The sequence below is a fragment of the Stegastes partitus genome, unplaced genomic scaffold, assembly GCF_000690725.1.
Source record: "Stegastes partitus isolate 25-593 unplaced genomic scaffold, Stegastes_partitus-1.0.2 Scaffold47, whole genome shotgun sequence".
Lineage (NCBI taxonomy): Eukaryota > Metazoa > Chordata > Actinopteri > Pomacentridae > Stegastes > Stegastes partitus.
Genome location: NW_007577778.1, coordinates 1,119,278 through 1,138,804, shown reverse-complemented (window position 1 = coordinate 1,138,804; position 19,527 = coordinate 1,119,278). Strand labels below are relative to the sequence as shown.

General features: G+C 40.0%; 1 protein-coding gene across 4 annotated transcripts in view; it reads right to left on the bottom strand.

Moving 5' to 3' along the window:
* Positions 1-19,527, bottom strand: part of ttc27 (tetratricopeptide repeat domain 27) — a 115,824-nt gene that overhangs the window by 36,075 nt on the left and 60,222 nt on the right. For all 4 annotated transcript variants that reach the window (XM_008306832.1, XM_008306830.1, XM_008306833.1 and 1 more), the window contains exons 10-12: positions 16,148-16,261; positions 12,555-12,650; positions 7,958-8,080 (exon numbers count right to left, since the gene is read on the bottom strand). In XM_008306832.1, coding sequence (XP_008305054.1) covers positions 7,958-8,080; positions 12,555-12,650; positions 16,148-16,261 — 333 coding nt within the window. The remainder of the gene's footprint in view (positions 1-7,957; positions 8,081-12,554; positions 12,651-16,147; positions 16,262-19,527) is intronic.

The following is a 19,527-nucleotide window of genomic DNA, read 5'->3' as shown; positions in this document are numbered from 1 at the left end:
GTGCTTTTCTAGATTGTTTGGTTGATATTCTGTCTCTTCCAATTAACATAAACCTACCAATAAAATTCAGTGGTGTGCTGTTAGGGCCAGCAAGGCCTTCTCTGCTGGCCTAAACTCTATCACAATCATTGACTTACCTTGTAATATTTTATATTATTAATCTGTCTACATTACTCCCAGTACTCTATTCCCATCATTTCATAGTGTGTCTCTGGGCTGTGGTTCTTCCAGCAGTATATGTTTATATATATTTTTATACTTTTCTTTTATTATTCAATCATATTTCAGCCATCATGTGTTACCAGGGTTAAAGAAATCTGCCCTGAGGCCTTCAGAATCATAGGTGCAGGCGCCTGTAGCTTAAAATGCACTGTAATGAAACTGTTGCTTTAACCAATCAGATTTCGAGTTGGTGATCACAGGGTCAGCCAGCTGGCCTACGACAACGTCAGCATTTTATCCATCAGAGAGTTTAGCCAAAGCTAGCAGTTCGTATCTGTAGCGACCTGCATAAGCTAAAACTTTATTGTAAGCGTATTAATGTTTTTGTTTGTTTTTTTCAAGTTAAGGAGGCGGACATTCTCAGCCCTATAGCGAATTAAAACTTGACTGGACAGACCCGACTTTCAGCATTAGCCTCCCTGGTGATGGAACAGGACTTAGTGTTGGAAGTGAAACACATGGATTACCTGCTCAACAGAGTAACTGAACTGTGTATGATGAAAGAAAGGAGGACGGAGTTTGTGTTCAAATAATCACAAGTTTTGATGAGTAAAATATCTATTTTTGGTATTTTATTGGGTTATATTGATGCTCCTGCTCGATGTGATGTATGTGGTGAAGCTGTAGCTACAGTGAAAGGACACTTGTTGAATTGTTTTAACTGGGTTTCTTGCTTTAGTGATGACATTCATTCTTGCTACATGAGATACGTGTCTGCAATGCAACATCCTGCTATGCTGCCTTTCTGCATAATACTGATGGTTTCTATAGTCGTGGCTTCATAATGATGGTTAAGAGGCGGTTTGATTCAGGTAGGACGCCGCTGAAGGCCTAGGAGTAAAATGCATGGCCCACCACAGACTGTCTGTTTTTAGTACGTGGCTGAAATAATGAAATATGTAGGGGATCAAACACTTCTTTCACTCAATGTAAATTTGCAGTTACTGGCCTCCCAAGAGGTTCTTGTTTTCTTATGCATTATTTGTCTGTTTTCTCTCTGCTAATCCTGTTCTCTCTGGCCTTTACCCCAACCGGTGGGGGCAGACAGCTGCCCTCCCTGAGCCTGGTTCTGCCAGNCAATATCTGTATGCAGTCGTACTTTTCAGTGGGGTCAGTGCTCCATTCAATACAGACAATAAACAATACAGAAAAAACATTGCACATTCAGTGAGTGCAACAAAATAATGCTTAAATGACAAAATCATTGATCGGGGCGCCGCTATAGCTCACCTGGTTGAGCTGGCGTCCCATGTGCAGGGCTACAGTCCCAATGTGGAGGTCATGACTTCGAATCCTGCTCATGACCCTTTCCCTTTCCCTACTTTCCTGTCTCTCTCTCACTACACTATCCAATAAAGGCACAAAGACCCAAAAAAACAACAAAATCATTGATATACATTTTATTTTTGACATATGTTGTCCATTGTATATATCTTTTAAGGAATTCCAAAATGCCAATCGCATCACTGACAAATGCCAATAAGTCTTAGCTTAAAATTAAGCTTAAAGATCGTTCATACAGAATGAAGAAATCAGATCAGAGTTTCCTGTAGCTCACATTTAGTGACAACATCCACGTTACCGTTTCAGGCCCAATACTAAGCTGCAGGTCATCCACATTTTAATTACATCCGAATACATAATGCCTAAATATTTATGTAAATCACAGGAAAACAGACTAAAGTTGGATTGGGTTGTATTTAAAGGAGTATAGGATGAGACCAAAACTAGCTGCTGTGCTGTCTCTGCAGACATCTGGGCTAAAATAATGCATCTGTTCACACGTCTCTCCAGTTTCTGCGCTAACGCTACATTAGCTAACATTAGAGTTTCACAGACTTACAGAACAAGCTGCTGCTCAGTCTGTAAATAAAGACTGAGGAATTTAATTCCACTATTATTGACTCTCTGTTAGCTTTAGCTGTCAATCAGTAATGATAGATTCGGATGTGCACAGTCAGCTAAAACAACACTGTTTATCATCCAACAAATCCGAGAAAGAAAAAAAGAAAGAAAGAGAGCTGTAAAAATGGAGGTTTTCCCTTTTAAACAAACCATTTTGACAGGACACACAGAGCAGCATCGGTGTACATTGCTGAACATTTTGTAGTTCAACTGTCTTGTGAAATAAACGTTTATAGGGCAATTTGGGGTTGCAGAGTTTATATTAATGAAGCATCTTACTTTTAAAGGGGCCTGGGTCAATCCCTGCAGCAGAGAAATCTTTTGAGTATTTACTACTTAGTATCAACCTACCAACCTGTAAGAAAAATCGAAATACGATCAGTTACTTATAACATCAAATGTCTACAAGAATTTAGAAACGATGATATAGTTGCATAGACTAGTAAAAAGAAGAGACTGATATTGTGGTTATTCCTGGAAGAATCCTGCATGGCGGAGAACAGTGAGCTGCTGCTTGGTTGGGGGTGAACTGTGTGTATTCATCACTAGATATAAGTACTGGCCAGTTGCTGTGAAGTTGGGAGGTTGATATGAGTGGTATTAATGCCATCTTGTTTTTCCACACCATTATCTCAGTATCAGGATGTTGTGATATTGTATTAGTGCATTGGAGGCAGCCAACCTCTGTACTTTTAAAATTATGCTTTAATGCTTTTTCCTTTTTTAAAAAGTGTGTGGTTAGAACTATCCGTTAGTGATGCTGCTGTAGGCCCAGACTGCTGGGGGACTTCCACCTCCTTGATGCACTGAGCACAGATCCTCTTCTCTCCTCTCTTTTATTCTCCATACATTTATACGTGACCAGTGTATGTCACGAACTTTGTGTCTTCGCTCTCCTGCAGTTTGTGATTTGTCCTTCCTACAGGTATTTCTTGCTGCAGAGCTATAGTGCAGGAAGTAAGTATTTGATCTCCTGTATATTTCATGATTTTGGCCACATACAAAAAAATGAGCGGTCTATAAATTTAATAGTAGGTTTATTTTAACTATAAGAGACAGGATGTCAACAATAGCATCCAGAAAAGCATATCACCTCACAGTTAGAATTTAATTTCGAGCTGATCAAGAGAAATAAGTATTTGATCCCCAGCCAAACATGCTTTACTTGGTGGAGTAACCCTTGTTGGCGGGCACAGGCTTTAGACATTTCTTGTAGTTGGTCACCAGATTTGTACACATCTCAGGAGATATTTTAGACCACTAGTCTTTACAGATTCTCTATAGACCCTCAACTTCTGAGGCTGTTACATAGAAACATGACGCTTCAGCTCCCTCCATAGATTTTCTATAGGATTAAGGTCTGAAGATGGGCTAGGCTACTCCATAACCTTTATGTGCTTCTTCTTGAGCCACTTCTTTGTGGCCTTGTCCATATGCTGTGGGTCATTTTCTTGCTGGAAGACCTACCCACAACCCATTTTAAGTGCTCTGGCTGAGGAAAGGAGGTTCTTGCCAAGAATTATTGGTACATGGCTCCACTCATTGTTGCCTTAATGCGGTGCAGTCGTCCTGTACCCTTGGCAGAGAAAAAGCCCCAAAACATAACGTTTCCATCTCTGTGCTTGACTATGGGGATGGTGTTCTTAGGGTCATAGTCAGCATTCTTCTCTCTCCAAACACAGCAAGTTGACTTAATGCCAGAGAGCTCAATTTTGGTCGCATTTGACCAAGTCACATTCTCCTAAGCCTCCTAATTATCATTCAAATGCTCATTGACAAACTTCAGACTGGCCTGTGCATGAGCCTCTTGAGCAGGGGGACCTTGTGGACGCTGGAGTATTTTATCAATGGTTTTCTTGTTGACTGTAGTCCAAGCTGCCTTGAGATCATTAACAAGTTCCTCTTATTCTGGGCTAATATCCGTGCCACATAAAGGCTTGGTCACAACTGGATGCACAACTTTTGGGATCATACGTCCTCGGTGAATTTTGGGTGCCGTGGAGGCCGTAGAGGTAGAGGAAAGGTTGCAAGGGCTCCATCAGAAAGAAAGGCGCAAGTCTGCCTTGCGAGTCACAGGAGCGACGTGAGATGTTCATTCAAGCAGGGACACTAATTGCAACGTGCGATTACTGTGGAAACTGTACTCACTTCTTGAGTTTGTCTTGCTACCTGCGTACATGGCACACACTCACCACTTATGAAGAGAATGGAACGCACAGCGAAAGTAGGTCACACTTGCCTCACACACTTGTGATGACGTACTGACGGCATATGTCAGTTCTGCGTGACTTTCAAAAAAAAAAATCAAAACAAAAAACAAGAGACACTTTGGCGATCAGGTGACCTGCTGTCTGATAAATTCTGTTAACATACAGACAGGGTTTGAGCTTAAGGACATCCCGTCATCCCAGGGCGCTAAAAAATAGATCTGGGATGATACAAATTGATTTCAGGATAAAAGGTAAAACTTTATAACAAATGGTGATGAAAATAAATATGATTTCATGTTTTATGTAGCACACACAAAGATCCTGATAACTTGGTGGTAACAGCTCGCCTGCAGTGTCACAGTCAGCCCCGGTACTGACTTCCAGCTGATACCGGCCAGCAACAGTGACCGACCCGCTCCTCCAACAAAGACACGTACGAGCTGCTGACACATATTTTCATATATTCTTTTACACATATTCACGAATGATTAAATCTTAAAAACATTAACGTTATGTCCCAATATAGTGTGAGATCTGTGCATCAGCGATAAAGCCAACAGTTGCACTGTGTGTGTGTGTGTGTGTGTGTGTGTGTGTGTGTCTCCAGCTCCTGTCAGTCTGCTCAGCTTGTCTCTGTGTATCAGGCTGGACAGTCAGTAACTTAACTAACTCTTAAGTGATAACAAGAGGACACTCAGCTCAGAAACAGTGAAGTCAGAGCGAAAGTGACTCTCGTCTCGACTCTTTTCACTTGGATTTGTAGAAAATCCTGCCACTGCTTCAAACATTAAAATGAACTCTTGTTTGCAAAGGTAGATTTACTTAAAGCAATCCAAAGCTGATTCTACTATGGTATATTCATTTTTGTTTGAAGCACTAATGAGATTCGTGATTCTTTATTTTTATTTCTAAACTCAGCCTGAGGAGACAGGTGAAAGAGACATTTAAAGAAAAAAAAAACACATTTCAGTGTGTGCACATACACTACAATAGGCCCAACATTTTCCTAGCCCCTTATGTTCTGGGCTCAGCCCCTGATCCCTCCCAATTCTAAAAATGCCAATGTTGTACACTTGGCGATCACTGCGAGTGTGCGCTGTGAGTACGCTTTATATACTCCTGGCATGGGGTGTCGCAAGTGTGACATATGCACACGGTGCATTTGATTTTGTTCGTGAGTTGTGAGTGTGTGCGCCACACTTAACACACAAGGAGCACTTGCTTCCTCATTGTGTGTAACATGTGTCTTAGACAACAGATTTTCTTCCCACGGTGCCTTAAAAATTGCACATCTCACTTGCAAACTCCTTGTGGGGGGAGCAAGTTACACTTGCGGCGTCAATGTTCGCAGAGAATTAGAAGAATTTGTTGGACATGTCCAAAATCCTTCGTACGTGCTTACAGGCTGTCTTCAACTATTTTGCAAGATGGACTTGTGTGGCACCTGCACATAGGAGCCTGTACGGCTGGTTGTGACCGAGGCTTAATCAATCTGTGGGAGGCAGCATTCTTGCTGGCAGGATGGGGATCAAATATTTATTTCCCCTAATGAATTGGAAATGAATTTATAATTATAAGATGATGTGCTTTTCTAGATTGTTTGGTTGATATTCTGTCTCTTCCAATTAACATAAACCTACCAATAAAATTCAGTGGTGTGCTGTTAGGGCCAGCAAGGCCTTCTCTGCTGGCCTAAACTCTATCACAATCACTGACTTACCTTGTAATATTTTATATTATTAATCTGTCTACATTATTCCCAGTACTCTGTTCCCATCATTTCATAGTGTGTCTCTGGGCTGTGGTTCTTCCAGCAGTGTATGTTTATATATATTTTTATACTTTTCTTTTATTATTCAATCATATTTCAGCCATCATGTGTTACCAGGGTTAAAGAAATCTGCCCTGAGGCCTTCAGAATCATATGTGCAGGCACCTGTTGCTTAAAATGCACTGCAATGAAACTGTTGCTTTAACCAATCAGATTTTGAGTTGGTGGTCCCAGGGCCAGCCAGTTGGCCTACGACAACATCAGCATTTTATCCATCGGAGAGTTTAGCCAGTTTAGGCTTCATAATGACGGTTAAGAGGCGGTTTGATTCAGGTAGGACGCCGCTGAAGGCCTAGGAGTAAAATGCACGGCCCACCACTGATAAAATTACAGACTGTCTGTTTTTAGTACGTGGCTGAAATCATGAAATATGTAGGGGATCAAATACTTCCTTCACTCAATGTAAATTTGCAGTTACTGGCCTCCCAAGAGGTTCTTGTTTTCTGATGCATTGTTTGTCTGTTTTCTCTCTGCTAATCCTGTTCTCTCTGGCCTTTACCCTCACCCCAACCAGTGGGGGCAGACAGCTGCCCTCCCTGAGCCTGGTTCTGCCAGAGGTTTTGTTATTATTAAAAGAGAGTTTTGTTTTTCACACCATCGCAAAAGAGCTTTTCAAAGGAAATCATATTATAACATTGTATCCTCCCATGTGAAGTGCCCTGAGATGACTGTGTAGCGAACTGGTGCTATAAAAACAAAAAAAAAAAAGACTAAACATACATTGTTCATGAAGTACATGTTCACTGCTTTTGAATGGATCCCAGCATACAGAAACTAATCTGAAGTCATGTTTCCTAGACATCTGCTAATTATAAGCTTCATTAGGTGTATTTTCAATTCGTGTATAAAAAATGCAGACTAAAAATGCAAAAAATTCAAAAACATCTAAAAAAAAAAAAAAAAGAAAAAAAGGACAAAATAATACATATTATTGGCAAAGGTGGAAAAGTTGGTACATCTATGAGCGCCAAATGTGCTACGTGTGATGGAAATGATTAAAGGTATGAGAATAGGGGTGTCCCTATAGCTCACGACCCATGAACAGGGGCTACAGCTCCCCGACACAGCGGTCGTGGGTTGGACTCCCACTCACGACCCTTTACTGCGGGTTCTTCTCCCCATTCTTCTCCCCCTTTCTTGTCTATCTCCACTGCTCTACATAAAAAGCCCTTTATATACTGTATATATTAAAAAAAGGGTATGAGAATAAATGACAACATACATGACTGACTCGACTGACTCAGTATCAGTATACTGTAAGATTATACTAGTGCCAACCTCTCTACTTTTTTGATTAGGCTTAAAAATGTCCCTAAAAAAAAAGCTAGTTAGAGCTGCACAGGTGACTCTTAGGCTTCTGCCCCATAAATAACATCTCGTTGTCATGTTTTCAACAATCACTTTCCCTATTTTAAGCTTCGCTGAATCATGTTATCTCTTTCTGCTGTAGCAGTGGACAGAAATGGTCATTAACCTGGAGATTCCCCCCTATGCAACATATTTGGATGGAAAGTATTGAAGTTCAGCAAAAAAGATACAAAGCAAACCTGTTTTTAATAATGCACCTTATGAATGCTTTCAAAGATGATGTCATCAGTTTAGGGAATAATCAGTGTCTGAGTGTATTTAGTGAAAAAGAAAAAAAAATAAATAGGAGCATTAAAAACATATTAAGTTATTCACATATGACTTGATTTACTTGGAGGATATTATTTTTAGTGTTTTTAAACATTTATCAGTAAAGACACATGCTGCACTTTGCTGAATCTTTGTTTTTGAGTGTGTGTACCTTTCCATGTTGGCCGAGCCTCTCGTAGCAGACAACTGCATCCTCCCACAGCTCCAGCTTTTCATACATGAGCAGAGCCGAGCTGATGCAGCCGAGGTCTGTTAGCAGGCTGGCCAGCTGTTGCTGTAGAGGAGGAGAAAACAAGTTGAAGATGCTACAACCATGCTGAGGCTGTCAGTGTGAGAACATGCTCACAGTGAATAAGCTAACATGGTGGTGGAGCAGGTAAAATGTTCACAACCGTGAACAAGCATTTTAACATTCAACAGACAGTACTAAATACAAGGAGCTGCTAAGGCTGATGGAAATGTTATTATTAGGAGGGTGTTTAACCATGAAGACCATAAATCATTACTGTTATCATTATAGTGAACCTGATGATGGCAAGATGAAAAGACAGTGTTTATTACTGCATACAGCCTCAACGATACTGGATTTCTGGAGCCAGTGTCAATGGCAATTTTAGAGAGTAACTTGACTCCACACCACTGTCTGCTCAGCTGTTGAGTGTAGAGTCTGAAGAGAACTGGACAAACTGTATGATGACACCATTTTTAAATTAACCCAAGGATACGTTTCTTGATGATGTTTGGTAAAATAGGTTTGTATGGGGCACTGGTCAGACTCTATTGCAATGCACCCTGAATATGAAAGTCTGAACAAAAATTGCTGAGATAACAACTCGAATGTCAATCTGCTGGTGGTGCTAGAAAACAGGAATAACAAAGTCATTAGGATGAACTTCAACCACCATCTGCTGACAAATTTCAGTGTAGACCAAGGTTCATGCCATGTAGCCACAAGATTGGTTCAAAATAACAAAGATTATATGGTGGTGAGTGTCTTATCTACAGAAAGATATGCGCTAAATTTACCGTGTTGATTTTTGTAGCCACAGTGAAATGAAGGCAAATCAATGCTTGAAGGTAAAAAATCAATTGTAAAATGTGTGGCCTGCTTTAGTAAATACTCAGCAGTAGTGTCAAATACACTGTGTGTGATGTGTTGTTATTGGCCTGAAATGTGCAAAACCAACAATATGAAAGGATAAAAATGTCCCCACTCTCAAGACATGAAAATGAAATAGTTCCTCATGAAAACAAGGTATAACACACACATACATGAAAACAGAAAACCAGCCCCAGCCATAAAAAGGCCTTCAGAGCTTTGCCACATGCAAGCCTTGGTCCTCCTGTGAGGACAAAATGCATTGCAGCAGGCACTGCAATGCTTCGCTTCAACCCACTCTTGAGTCTCCAGGCGGCAATCCAGACTCTTCAATTCCAGCTTTATTGCCGTTATCAGTTCTTACACGCTGCCTGGGTGATGTCTCCTCCCCACCTGATCTATACCTCTCTCCAACACTCCTCCTCCTTCAATCTCCTGGACAAGTCTAAATCTTTCTATTACTGCTTATTCTACTTACTGCTCTCTCCTTTTTATTCTGCTCCCTATCTGGGGTGGTGTTATAGTCTAGTGTTTGTCTTCATAGATCTTATGATACTTTGTGCTTCAGCAAATGTGTCACAGAACGTCAATTATATATCCCATGTTCCTCTGCTGCACTCAAAGCATGTCTTGGGGTTCTACTAAAAACACAGAAATTCTAACCGTAAACAACTCAGACAAAAATAATAATGATAATGATAATTCTAATAATAATAATTTTTTATTTAAAAAGCACTTTTTATTTAAAATAAATCTCAAAGTGCTACAAGCGCGCAATAAAAAGCAACAAAAGACAAGACCCAACAGTGTTGGTCGAGTCAAATCATAGACTCTAGTCACAGCAGGTCTGTTAAGCTTTGGATTTCTTCACATGTTGAGGCATTGTTCATGGAGCACTCCACAGTTATACTCAGTATCAAAAACTTAGAGGGCGTGACTGTTTTTACTGATTTTAAAAGCCAAAATTACAAAAAAAGAAAGGGATTAAGCAGCATATTCATCTGTTCTAATATAAGCTAACATGAGCATACTGGCCAACTAGTGTCCTACCTACAGTACAGTAATGACTGGAGGTATAATGCCTCGTTTCCACACAGCTTTGCCTAACGTCAGTAATTCCGTATAATATAAAGACTGTGCCCCCTGGCGTTCAACACAAGGAAATGCATTTCTTTATGTTTGGATAGACAATTCACCATAGCCAGGGAAGAAAGGGGATTTTATCAGCTTTTACAATTCTGTTTTAAAAAATACACACACAAAGCATTATTGCAAACTTTTAACATACTCAAGACAAATTCTGGACTGGAACAATCGTGAGGAGAAGTTTTGTAAACACGTGTGCGATCAGAGAGGTTCTGTCGAAATCAATGGACTTGGGCTGACTCATATACGTACACAAAGCTATGTAGAAATAAGGCATCGCAGTATGTGTCGTGTTCAGTAAAAACAAATAGCTACTTCATATGCTGCTAGTCCATTGTGCAAGAAAATGGAGGATAACTGCAACCTGGAGAAAATCTAATTTGTTCTTGAGTGGGTCAGAGTGTGTACTCGGAGAGATCTGCTGAGACTCCACAGTTGAGCTGCAGCTCCATTACAAATGCAGATAAACAGTGGCAGAGCTCTAACAGCAGTGTAAAATAATATTATCACACAGTGGGCTTCATTCTTTACATTTCTCAATAACCCAAAAACACGGTAGCTATGTTAATGAGCTAGCTATGACCTGCCAAATAGCTGTCATGTCTAAACACCTGCAGAGAAGAGAAATTAATACGTACAGAAAACAAGTCTATTGGTCACTAACCTTAACCCTGCAATGTTCATTTTACCCATAATACAAACGCATAGTGATACTCTGTCATTGTGATATTGTAGCTGTTTGCATGACATACCAGGAGAGGGTGGAAGACTTTAAAATTCAAAATGTAAAAAATTACAACACTAAGTTCAGTAATTGTGAGGATATCTTGATTTGGACCAGTGCTGGATGGACAGATGAGCAGTTGTAGTTTTTGCATGCATGGAGCTATTTTAAGAGCTCAGTGACAGTTACACTACGGTTGTTTTCAAATTATTATATGCTTCACTAGCAGCAGGACTCAACAAATGTCAGTTTTAATCAGAGATCTCCTTTGACTTAGAAGAAACTATGGAAATAGATGGATTGTCATAAACATTTAACTGCCATTCAAATTTTCTCACAAACTCTATTGTTTTCATGACAGACTGTCTGCATTGAAGCTGCAATTCTACTCATGGCAATTCATCCAAAATCTGTTGTTGCTACAAACCTGGCTGAAATATTTGTAGTTTCCAGAGTATGACTGCAAATAGTTTTGCTATCCTCTTCTTCTAGTGCTACCATGAGGGTGAAATTAAGTAGTTTCATCAAACGTAGAGTAAAGTTTAACCACATTTGAAAAATTGTGAATTAATGTTTGTATCAAGTTTCCCTCAAACAGATGTTAGTAGTTGGTTTGTTGATGAACAGCTGGTGGTGCTGATTCTCCAGTAAACCACAGCAGAAGAAAAACAAGACAACATACTGCAAAGGGCACCACCCAAACCACAAACAAAGGAAAGAAAGTAGAAAACACAATTGCTAGTTTCATGTATTAAGATGAGAAAGGTGCAGTTTCCTCATTGTCCCACACAGATCTTGCGTTTTTATCTGCTCCTTTGTTTGGTCTCTGCAGTGAAGCCAAAACTTCAGTGGACGCTTAAGTCACATGCGTCATATACTTTTATATATTCTCAAAGTCTGTTTCCATTAAATTTTGTAGCACTTTGCCTTTCTCTTTGCCAACTTTTTCAATTCAGTCAAGCATGAAAACTACACTAAACAGTAGTGGATAGATCGCAATGAAATTTAGTACCCCATTCATCTTCCTATTGAATTCATCATAAGAACTTTGGTACATTACAACAACTTCTCATCTCGTGCCATCATCAGGTCATAAGTACAATTCGTCCAATACTTTGCTTATGTTAAAAAAAAAAATGGCATTGACATCAGACAAGGGTGTGTATATGTGGAGCAGTAGTGGTTAGCTCTGTCTCCTCACTGCTAGAATATGGGCCTGGGGTCTTTTTGTGTGGAGTTTGCATGTTCTCGCTGTGCAGCGTGGATTCTCACTGGTTCTCTGGCTTCCTCCCACAGTCAAAAAAATATCCTGAGGTTAACTGGTGATTCTAAATTGTCCGTAGGGGTGAATGTGAGTGTGCTTGTCTGTCTCTCTGTGTAGCCCTGTGATAGACTGGTGACCTGTCCAGATGAACCCTGACATCATCTTGAGTCACCTGGGATAGACTCTGTCCCCCCGGAACCCTACAGAGGATAAAGTGGTGCATAGATGATGGATGGAGATATATTATTTGTGTCTTTAATGCTAGTTAGCAAAGGTATACTAAAAAGCTGGACTAAGATGGTGAACATGGTGCCAACCTGCAAAACATCAGCGTGTTAGCAGCAATATGCCATACTGAAAGCCACATTATCCCCCTCTTGAACAATTCATCCCACCACATTCAACAAATCCAGTTTGACAGAGGATTATGTGCTCGTTATTGTGGGTATTTTCTTTTGCGTTCTTAAAATGAAAAAGCTTTCAATGTGGGGTGTGATTTTGAAAACAAATGATACCTGGACAGTCCATCTGGGTGGGGCTTGGCAGCAGTAGAAGACCTTGAGGCGCTCCGTTACTGGACAGCTCTTGTCTTCAAAGTAGTCCACGATCGCCTGAAAAAGGAAAAGCAAAGATGATACTTTGCAGCTGGTCTGGTACAAACAGTTTGCTATGTGCTGCAGAACAGCACAGTATTTCATCCTGCTGTAACTGCAGAGTTTGTCACCTCATGACCCAAAACAAAACGACTTTGAAACTCACTTTTATTGACTGAAGATGTAGTTACAGAAGATGCAGTGCCACTGTCCTCACAACCAGCACAGCACCAGACTCTAATACGGTGCGGCTGGCCTCTGAGTATTGACAGGGTTATAGGGGTCATTAGGTACTAAATGGCTGATGACAGGGACCATTCATGGAGACAAAGATGATCTTGAACATGAAAGAGCAAACAGTGAACACAATTCTTCCAGCGTATAATTGCTATTACCTCCTTCGACAGACACATGCATATTTTTTATTTTTTTTTATACAAATGGGATATTTCTGCATAAAATAAAATCCCAGGAGGGACAAACAGATGCTTCTATGCAGTTTCCTTCTGCCAGCATCCCTACAGCAGCGTTGCATCCTTTCCCCAGTGATAAGAATGATCAGCTGTAAAGATTAAGAGGAAAGAGCCTCCTGACAGCCCAGCACAACATGTCTCTTGTGGTTCCTTCTACCCTGATAACACAGATCGCTGCCACAGTCAGGGCAGGCTGTGCACAGTGTGGAAACCTGACAAATGCACACTGTATCATATGTGGAATATGTACAATATAAAACTAATGTGGCACTTTCAATTGTGCCAATACACAGAGGTGAAGACTGTGAAGGAGGAAAAACATACAGTTCAAAGTATGTTGATCCAGTAAGTGATTTTTGCTTAATTTGCTAAATTCTGACACAGCATAAAAACATACAAACTGGATCGATATCAAAAGTCTAGATCAGTCAAACAACACTTTACAAAGTATTGTACTGATTGATGATGCCTTTTGTTGTACAATATATATGGTGAAATAGAAAGAATTGAAAAAGAACAAAGGAGTGTGTTTCATTTGTTCAATAAGCCTGAAACCTTAAAAAAAAAAAAAAAAAGTGGTCCAACTGCATAAAGTACATCAAAGAAAATTGCATTCACTGCTTACAGTTTTACTCTCCACTACCCAGCCTCTAGCTGGTACAGGTTAGAGGAAAACAAGCAGAAACAATCTATGTTATATTTCTTTCAGTGCAGGCACATACAGTGACTGTAGTCTTCCAGCGAGGTGTTTGAGTCTTATAACTTCTTCATTGGCTTTTTCATAATCCCATAATGCTGTCTGTGTTCGCTCTTTCAGGGATGTTATTGATCAACATCCAAAACAACATTTGGAGCTGTGCGGGATTAATGGTTTTGTTTGTGCTCAGGGATGTTTTGAAAGAAAGAACAAGGTTACTCAATAACTCACTGGCACTGTGAGCTGAGTCGAGCTCTGCAGCTCTTTTAACTTTGTTAATGGTCTCACCTGTTCTGTAAAGTGAAGTCTAAAACATCCACAGATGTGCAGATAACATCGCCTGTGGAATCCGATTAACATTTGAGAGCAAATGAAAAATAAAAAAGCAGTGACCAGCAGTGTTCTGGGATCAATTTAAACTACTTGCATTGGTGATAAAAGGAAGAAATGTGTATCAATTTAGTGTAACAGAAGAACATGACTCTGGACAAGAAAGTGCGATGTGCAGATCAGTAGGGCCAATGTTTAGGTGTCACTCTATATCAGTCTGCACACTCATTTTTTTAGCATATAATGTTAGTATGAAGTCCTACCTTTTAGACGGTATGCTCCGGCATTGGAGATATTATATATATATAATACATATATGTATATAAAACTTTGGGTATTTTAACAGTTTCCACTATTGGGTGAGAGGGGCAGTTTTGGCTGACATGACTTGTGTGATAGGAACTAGTCGTAGAGAACGAAACGTTGACAGTCCTTGGGTAGGATAACATTCACTGAAAATATGAAAAGATTTGGCTGAATTCTTATAGCAGTAGAGCTTTATACTGTTGACCAATTTTTTAGGCAATTTTTGGTCATTTTTGTTAAAAAAAAAACAAAAAAAAACAAGGGGGTGACCAACTCCTCCCGCTTTTGACCAAATTTCCTTAGACTTTGAAGTAGTTTTGACTTAAGTTCCACTCCTGTCAGCCAGGAGCAGAAATGTGAGGCTGCAGTGGGCACAGACTCCCCAATACTGGACAGTTGAAGGTAGAAAATCATAGCTCGGTCTGACGAATCTGCATTTCTGCTAAGGCTGCAGATGGTAGGCTCAGAGTTTAGCATCAGCTGTGGAGACAAATGACAGAGCCAACCTGCCTTGTGTCAACAATCCAGGCTGTGATGGGTGCTGTAACACAGGGGTGAATGTTGGTTTGGCAAACTTTGTCCCTTAAATATCAACCATAGTTCGAATGCCAAGTCTATCTGAGTGTTGCTATTGACCTTGTGCATCTTTTTATGATCACAGTTTGTGTGTTGTAATAGCTGCTTCCATCAGGATATCGCACTGTGTTGTAAAGCAAGAGGCGTTGGAAACTAGTTTTAAAAACATGCAACCTCCCCCATCAGCAGTTGTGAACACCTTTGAGACGTGGTAGGACAGGAACTTAGAAGCAATAAATTGTCCTTAGGTTACATAACATTCAGTGACAATATGAAACGATTTGGTTGAATTCTTACAGCAGTAGAGCTTCATACTTTTGAACAATTTTTTAGGCAATTTTTGGTCATTTGTGTTAAAAAAAAAAAAAACAAGAACAAGGGGGTGACCAACTCCCCCCAGTTTTGATCAAATTTCCTTAAACTTAGACTGAAGTAGTTTTGGGTGGACCCCTTCAAACTGGCCAAGTTTCAAATCGGTGAGATGGCTTGTGCCACCCCCGCCTGGTCCTATCGTGATGTACTCTTAAGGTGGTTGAAGTCAATCCACCTACAGGTTAGATCTGTTCATTCTGAGTTGCTTTTCTGCTGAGCATAAGAGTGGTTATCTGAGTTACTATAATCTTTCTGTCAGATCCAACCAATCTGGCAGCTCTCCTCTGACCTCTCTCATCTACACGTTTTTTTCTATCCAGACCTGCTGCTCACTCAGTGGGTTTTGTTCTTCACCAGTCTGAGTAAATTTTTGAGACTGTTGTGGTAAAAATCCAGGAGATTAGCAGCTTCAGAAACACTTAAACCATCCTGTCTGTCACAAACAATCTTTCTCTGGTCAAACTCACTGAGATCAAGGTTCATTCTTCTTCATTCTGAAGTTTAATGTGAACACTGAAGCTCCTGACCTGTGTTTGCAGTATTTTAAGCTATTCTGCTGCCACATGACTGACTCACTGGATAACACCCGTGAATGAATATACAGATGCCCAACCAATGTTTTATGTTGAATAAAACTGTTCACAAATTTCACAAAAACTTTCTTTATTAGGTATGCCTATGGAGATCATAGCATTATGTGTACTCTGTGTATCTCTGGTTTTCCCTGAGTAGAGACTAAGTTCAGTTGAATATCTGTTTACCTGGGTTTGCATCATGGCTCTCTCCACGCATCGGGTTCTTGATTTTTCCAGTCTGGTCCGGAGGCAAAGAGCTGTGACCTCCACAGCCCAGAACTTGGGCTGAGACAGAATACACTGCAGAATGACATGAGAGGGACAAAGAATAAAAAATGCAGGAAGGTTTGACTTTGCAACAACTGACAGAGATAATTAAGAATAAAAAACGGTCCCTAGTTAGAAAAAGGAAAGAAAAAATGGTCTTCTGCAGTTAAAGGTAATTAAATCAATATTGTAAAAGCTGCTGTATAATTATTCAGTCTATATCCAAAGGTGCCATCTAAAACCCCATTCAGATGGAATTTATTTCTCTAGGGAGAGGGGGAGTGATTTTCTTACATGTTCTGGTCAGTGATTAAAATCGAGCCCAGAGGGTATGTGAGTCATATTGGTGCTATTCTCCTTGAGCATAATTTGTACCTATATCTTGTTGTCAAATTGGTGTCAAGTGAATGGCTGAATTAGCTCCTAGTAGTTCTTATTTGTAATGGACAAAGAGACAACTATCACTGCAGACACTATATGAACTTAAAGCAATGTAAGGATTTTTAAGCAGCTTTATAGTCACATGTTGAATTGTCCCTTACAGACTATACCAGAGGACTTTAATGTTACTCCCATCTGAAGAGAGATTTTGAGCATCACAAGAGAGTTGCTACCTTTCTTTCCTATTCCATAATGCCATATATATGTACACTATAAAGGCTCTTAAAAGGCATGCTGTGATGAATTCTACATGAGCACCAACAATACCAGTATGTACCCTCAGAGTCCACATCTGCATAGCTTCAGGCATGATCATTTCCACATAAAAACTTCACCCACGACAAGTGTTGACACTGGGTTAACTGTCAAGTAACACACTCTTAAATCTAAGACAGCATCATGACTACTAACCTAAAAATCTAAACTTCCGGAGGTATTCCTCTAAATTAATCTGTCATCTCTACATAAATATAACAGAAAACAAGATGTAACAAGATCCAGTAGAAATATTGGTTGCACAAAACCTGGTGGAATACTGTCTGCACCCAAACATAAGACCTAACCTTGCTTCTCCTCATCTTCCCTGCAGCCAGAGTAACACAAGGCCCAGCTGTCTGCTGTGCGCTGTAGTGAGAAATCAACCAGCAAGCTTCAGTGAGAACACCTAATTATTAAAACCTATTACAGCCTGAAAGTCTTTATCTGTGTGCTGTGGTGATAATCTGCTGTATAATAGCTGGCACAGCTTAGTGGTTTAGCTTTAGATGAGCTGATTAAAGGGAACAGGGGGAAGGATATCCAGCAGATTTACTGGCAGGTAGACATCAGGGAAGATGACTGTAGCTTCTTATCTGAACTTGGGTCTTGGCTCAGCTTTAATCAGAATAAGTTACACAACAATGATTTTCTGCACACATTGTATTGATGTCGATGGGAATACACAAAGTGATACATGGTTGTAGGTGAGATGAACAAACACTAATGATGTCTGTGGATGCTTAGCAAGTCTTGCTGGAGTCATTACCACAACAGTAAATTGTACTAATTACACAGTTATTCCTCTACTAGCATCAATCACTGAGCAATTAAAATCCAACGATAAGGCATGCTAAGCATTTGTCATGCAACTGTCAAAACAACTGAGCAATGATCGCTTTTCAAAAGCAATAAGAAGCTAGAGGAGGTTTTTGATGGTGGTGTTACTGAACCCAGAGATAAAACTCCCTTCTTATTATACTATGATCTGTTGTATTAGAATGAGTACTTTGGAAAATGACAGTCATGAAAAGCTTCAAGCAATCAGTTATCTCAGCAAAAATGCAGTATATTAACGGCATAATTTAAGAAATGTGTTGTTTCGTGCTGCCTGTATACAAAAGTGATCTCCCTAAATGCTAAATTAAAAGAGGCCTCATTTTAGTATTAAAACACAGCCTAAACTTATTATTCTTCACTAAGTGCTGAATATGCACTCTAAAAGAGAGCCTATTATTCAACTAGATACCTAAGTACTATTAGAAAGATACGTGCTGATTAAGTCCCCATCCAAAAAATGAATGCTGCATTATGTACTGTATGATCTGGGAGTGAGCTCTGGAAAAGACGGTGAATTAGATTTTCTCAGCATTCAGAACCAACTTTCGGTCATGTAATGAGGTGTTCAGCAGTTGAAAGGTCTGAAGCTGATTGGCAGCTGAGCTCAGAGAAGATGCCTCTGAGTAAACCATTGTGTCATCTGTAAAATATGTACTTTAGCTGCAGGCATCCATCCATTCATTATCTATACACCGTTTAATCCTCACTAGGGTCGCGGTGGGCTGGAGTCTATCCCAGCTGACTTAGGGTGAAGGCAGGGGACACCCTGGACAGGTCACCAGTCTATCACAGGGCTACACTTAGAGACAGACAACCAAGCACACTCACATTGACACCTACGGACAATTTAGAATCACCAATTAACCTCAACGTGTTTTTGGACTGTGGGAGGAAGCCGGAGAACCCGGAGAGAACCCACGCTGCACGGGGAGAACATGGAAACTCCACGCAGAAAGATCCCGGGTGTCCTCACTGGGACGCAAGCCGGCAACCTTCTTGCTGCGAGACAACAGTTAACCACTGCGCCACCTTCCAGGCATGCCCCTCCCAATGTCGTTTTCAATAATAGAAAAAAATAAACATAAAACGGAGCCTTGGAATGCTTCCTTATCTGTTTGTCGTGCATTGCCACATAGCTCAGCCTTACAACAAGCGTTTCTATCCTACTCATCACTTTCTTTAACTGGGACTGTATAAAGTTTTGTATATTAATTGTATAACAGAAAAAAGATTTTCACTGAATAATGCTACTGACTTTGAACTTTATGACACAATCTTCCTTTTGGCTTGTAATTTAAAATATATGCAGGAAAACGTGCAGTCTAGTGAGTAATGGTTTTACAATGACTGAAAAACAGCAAAGTGGAACCAATTGGTAATAACTATCACATAAGTCAGTGTCTGAACATCAGCTCTCATTTGAGTATGTAAAATGTTATGTGATTAAAATTTGCAGTGTATACATACAAAGTAATATAACACCCATACAAATTTGAGGCCAATATGATTCCACAAAAACTGTTCTGAATTCATGTACTTTATATTACACCAGAAAACTCACTCAAATCTGTGAATAATGCATCACTAAAGAAAGCACCAGTGAGCTGGACTGGCCAGACATTGGTGGTATGAAGCTACAACAGCTGCTGGGGAATAAACAACCCTTCTTAGCCAAGTATATTGCTCTCTGACCCGAATTTTTAAAATCAATATTTCTCTTTCAAAATGGACGTGTTTCTTCAGCTGAGCCCTGATTTATGAGT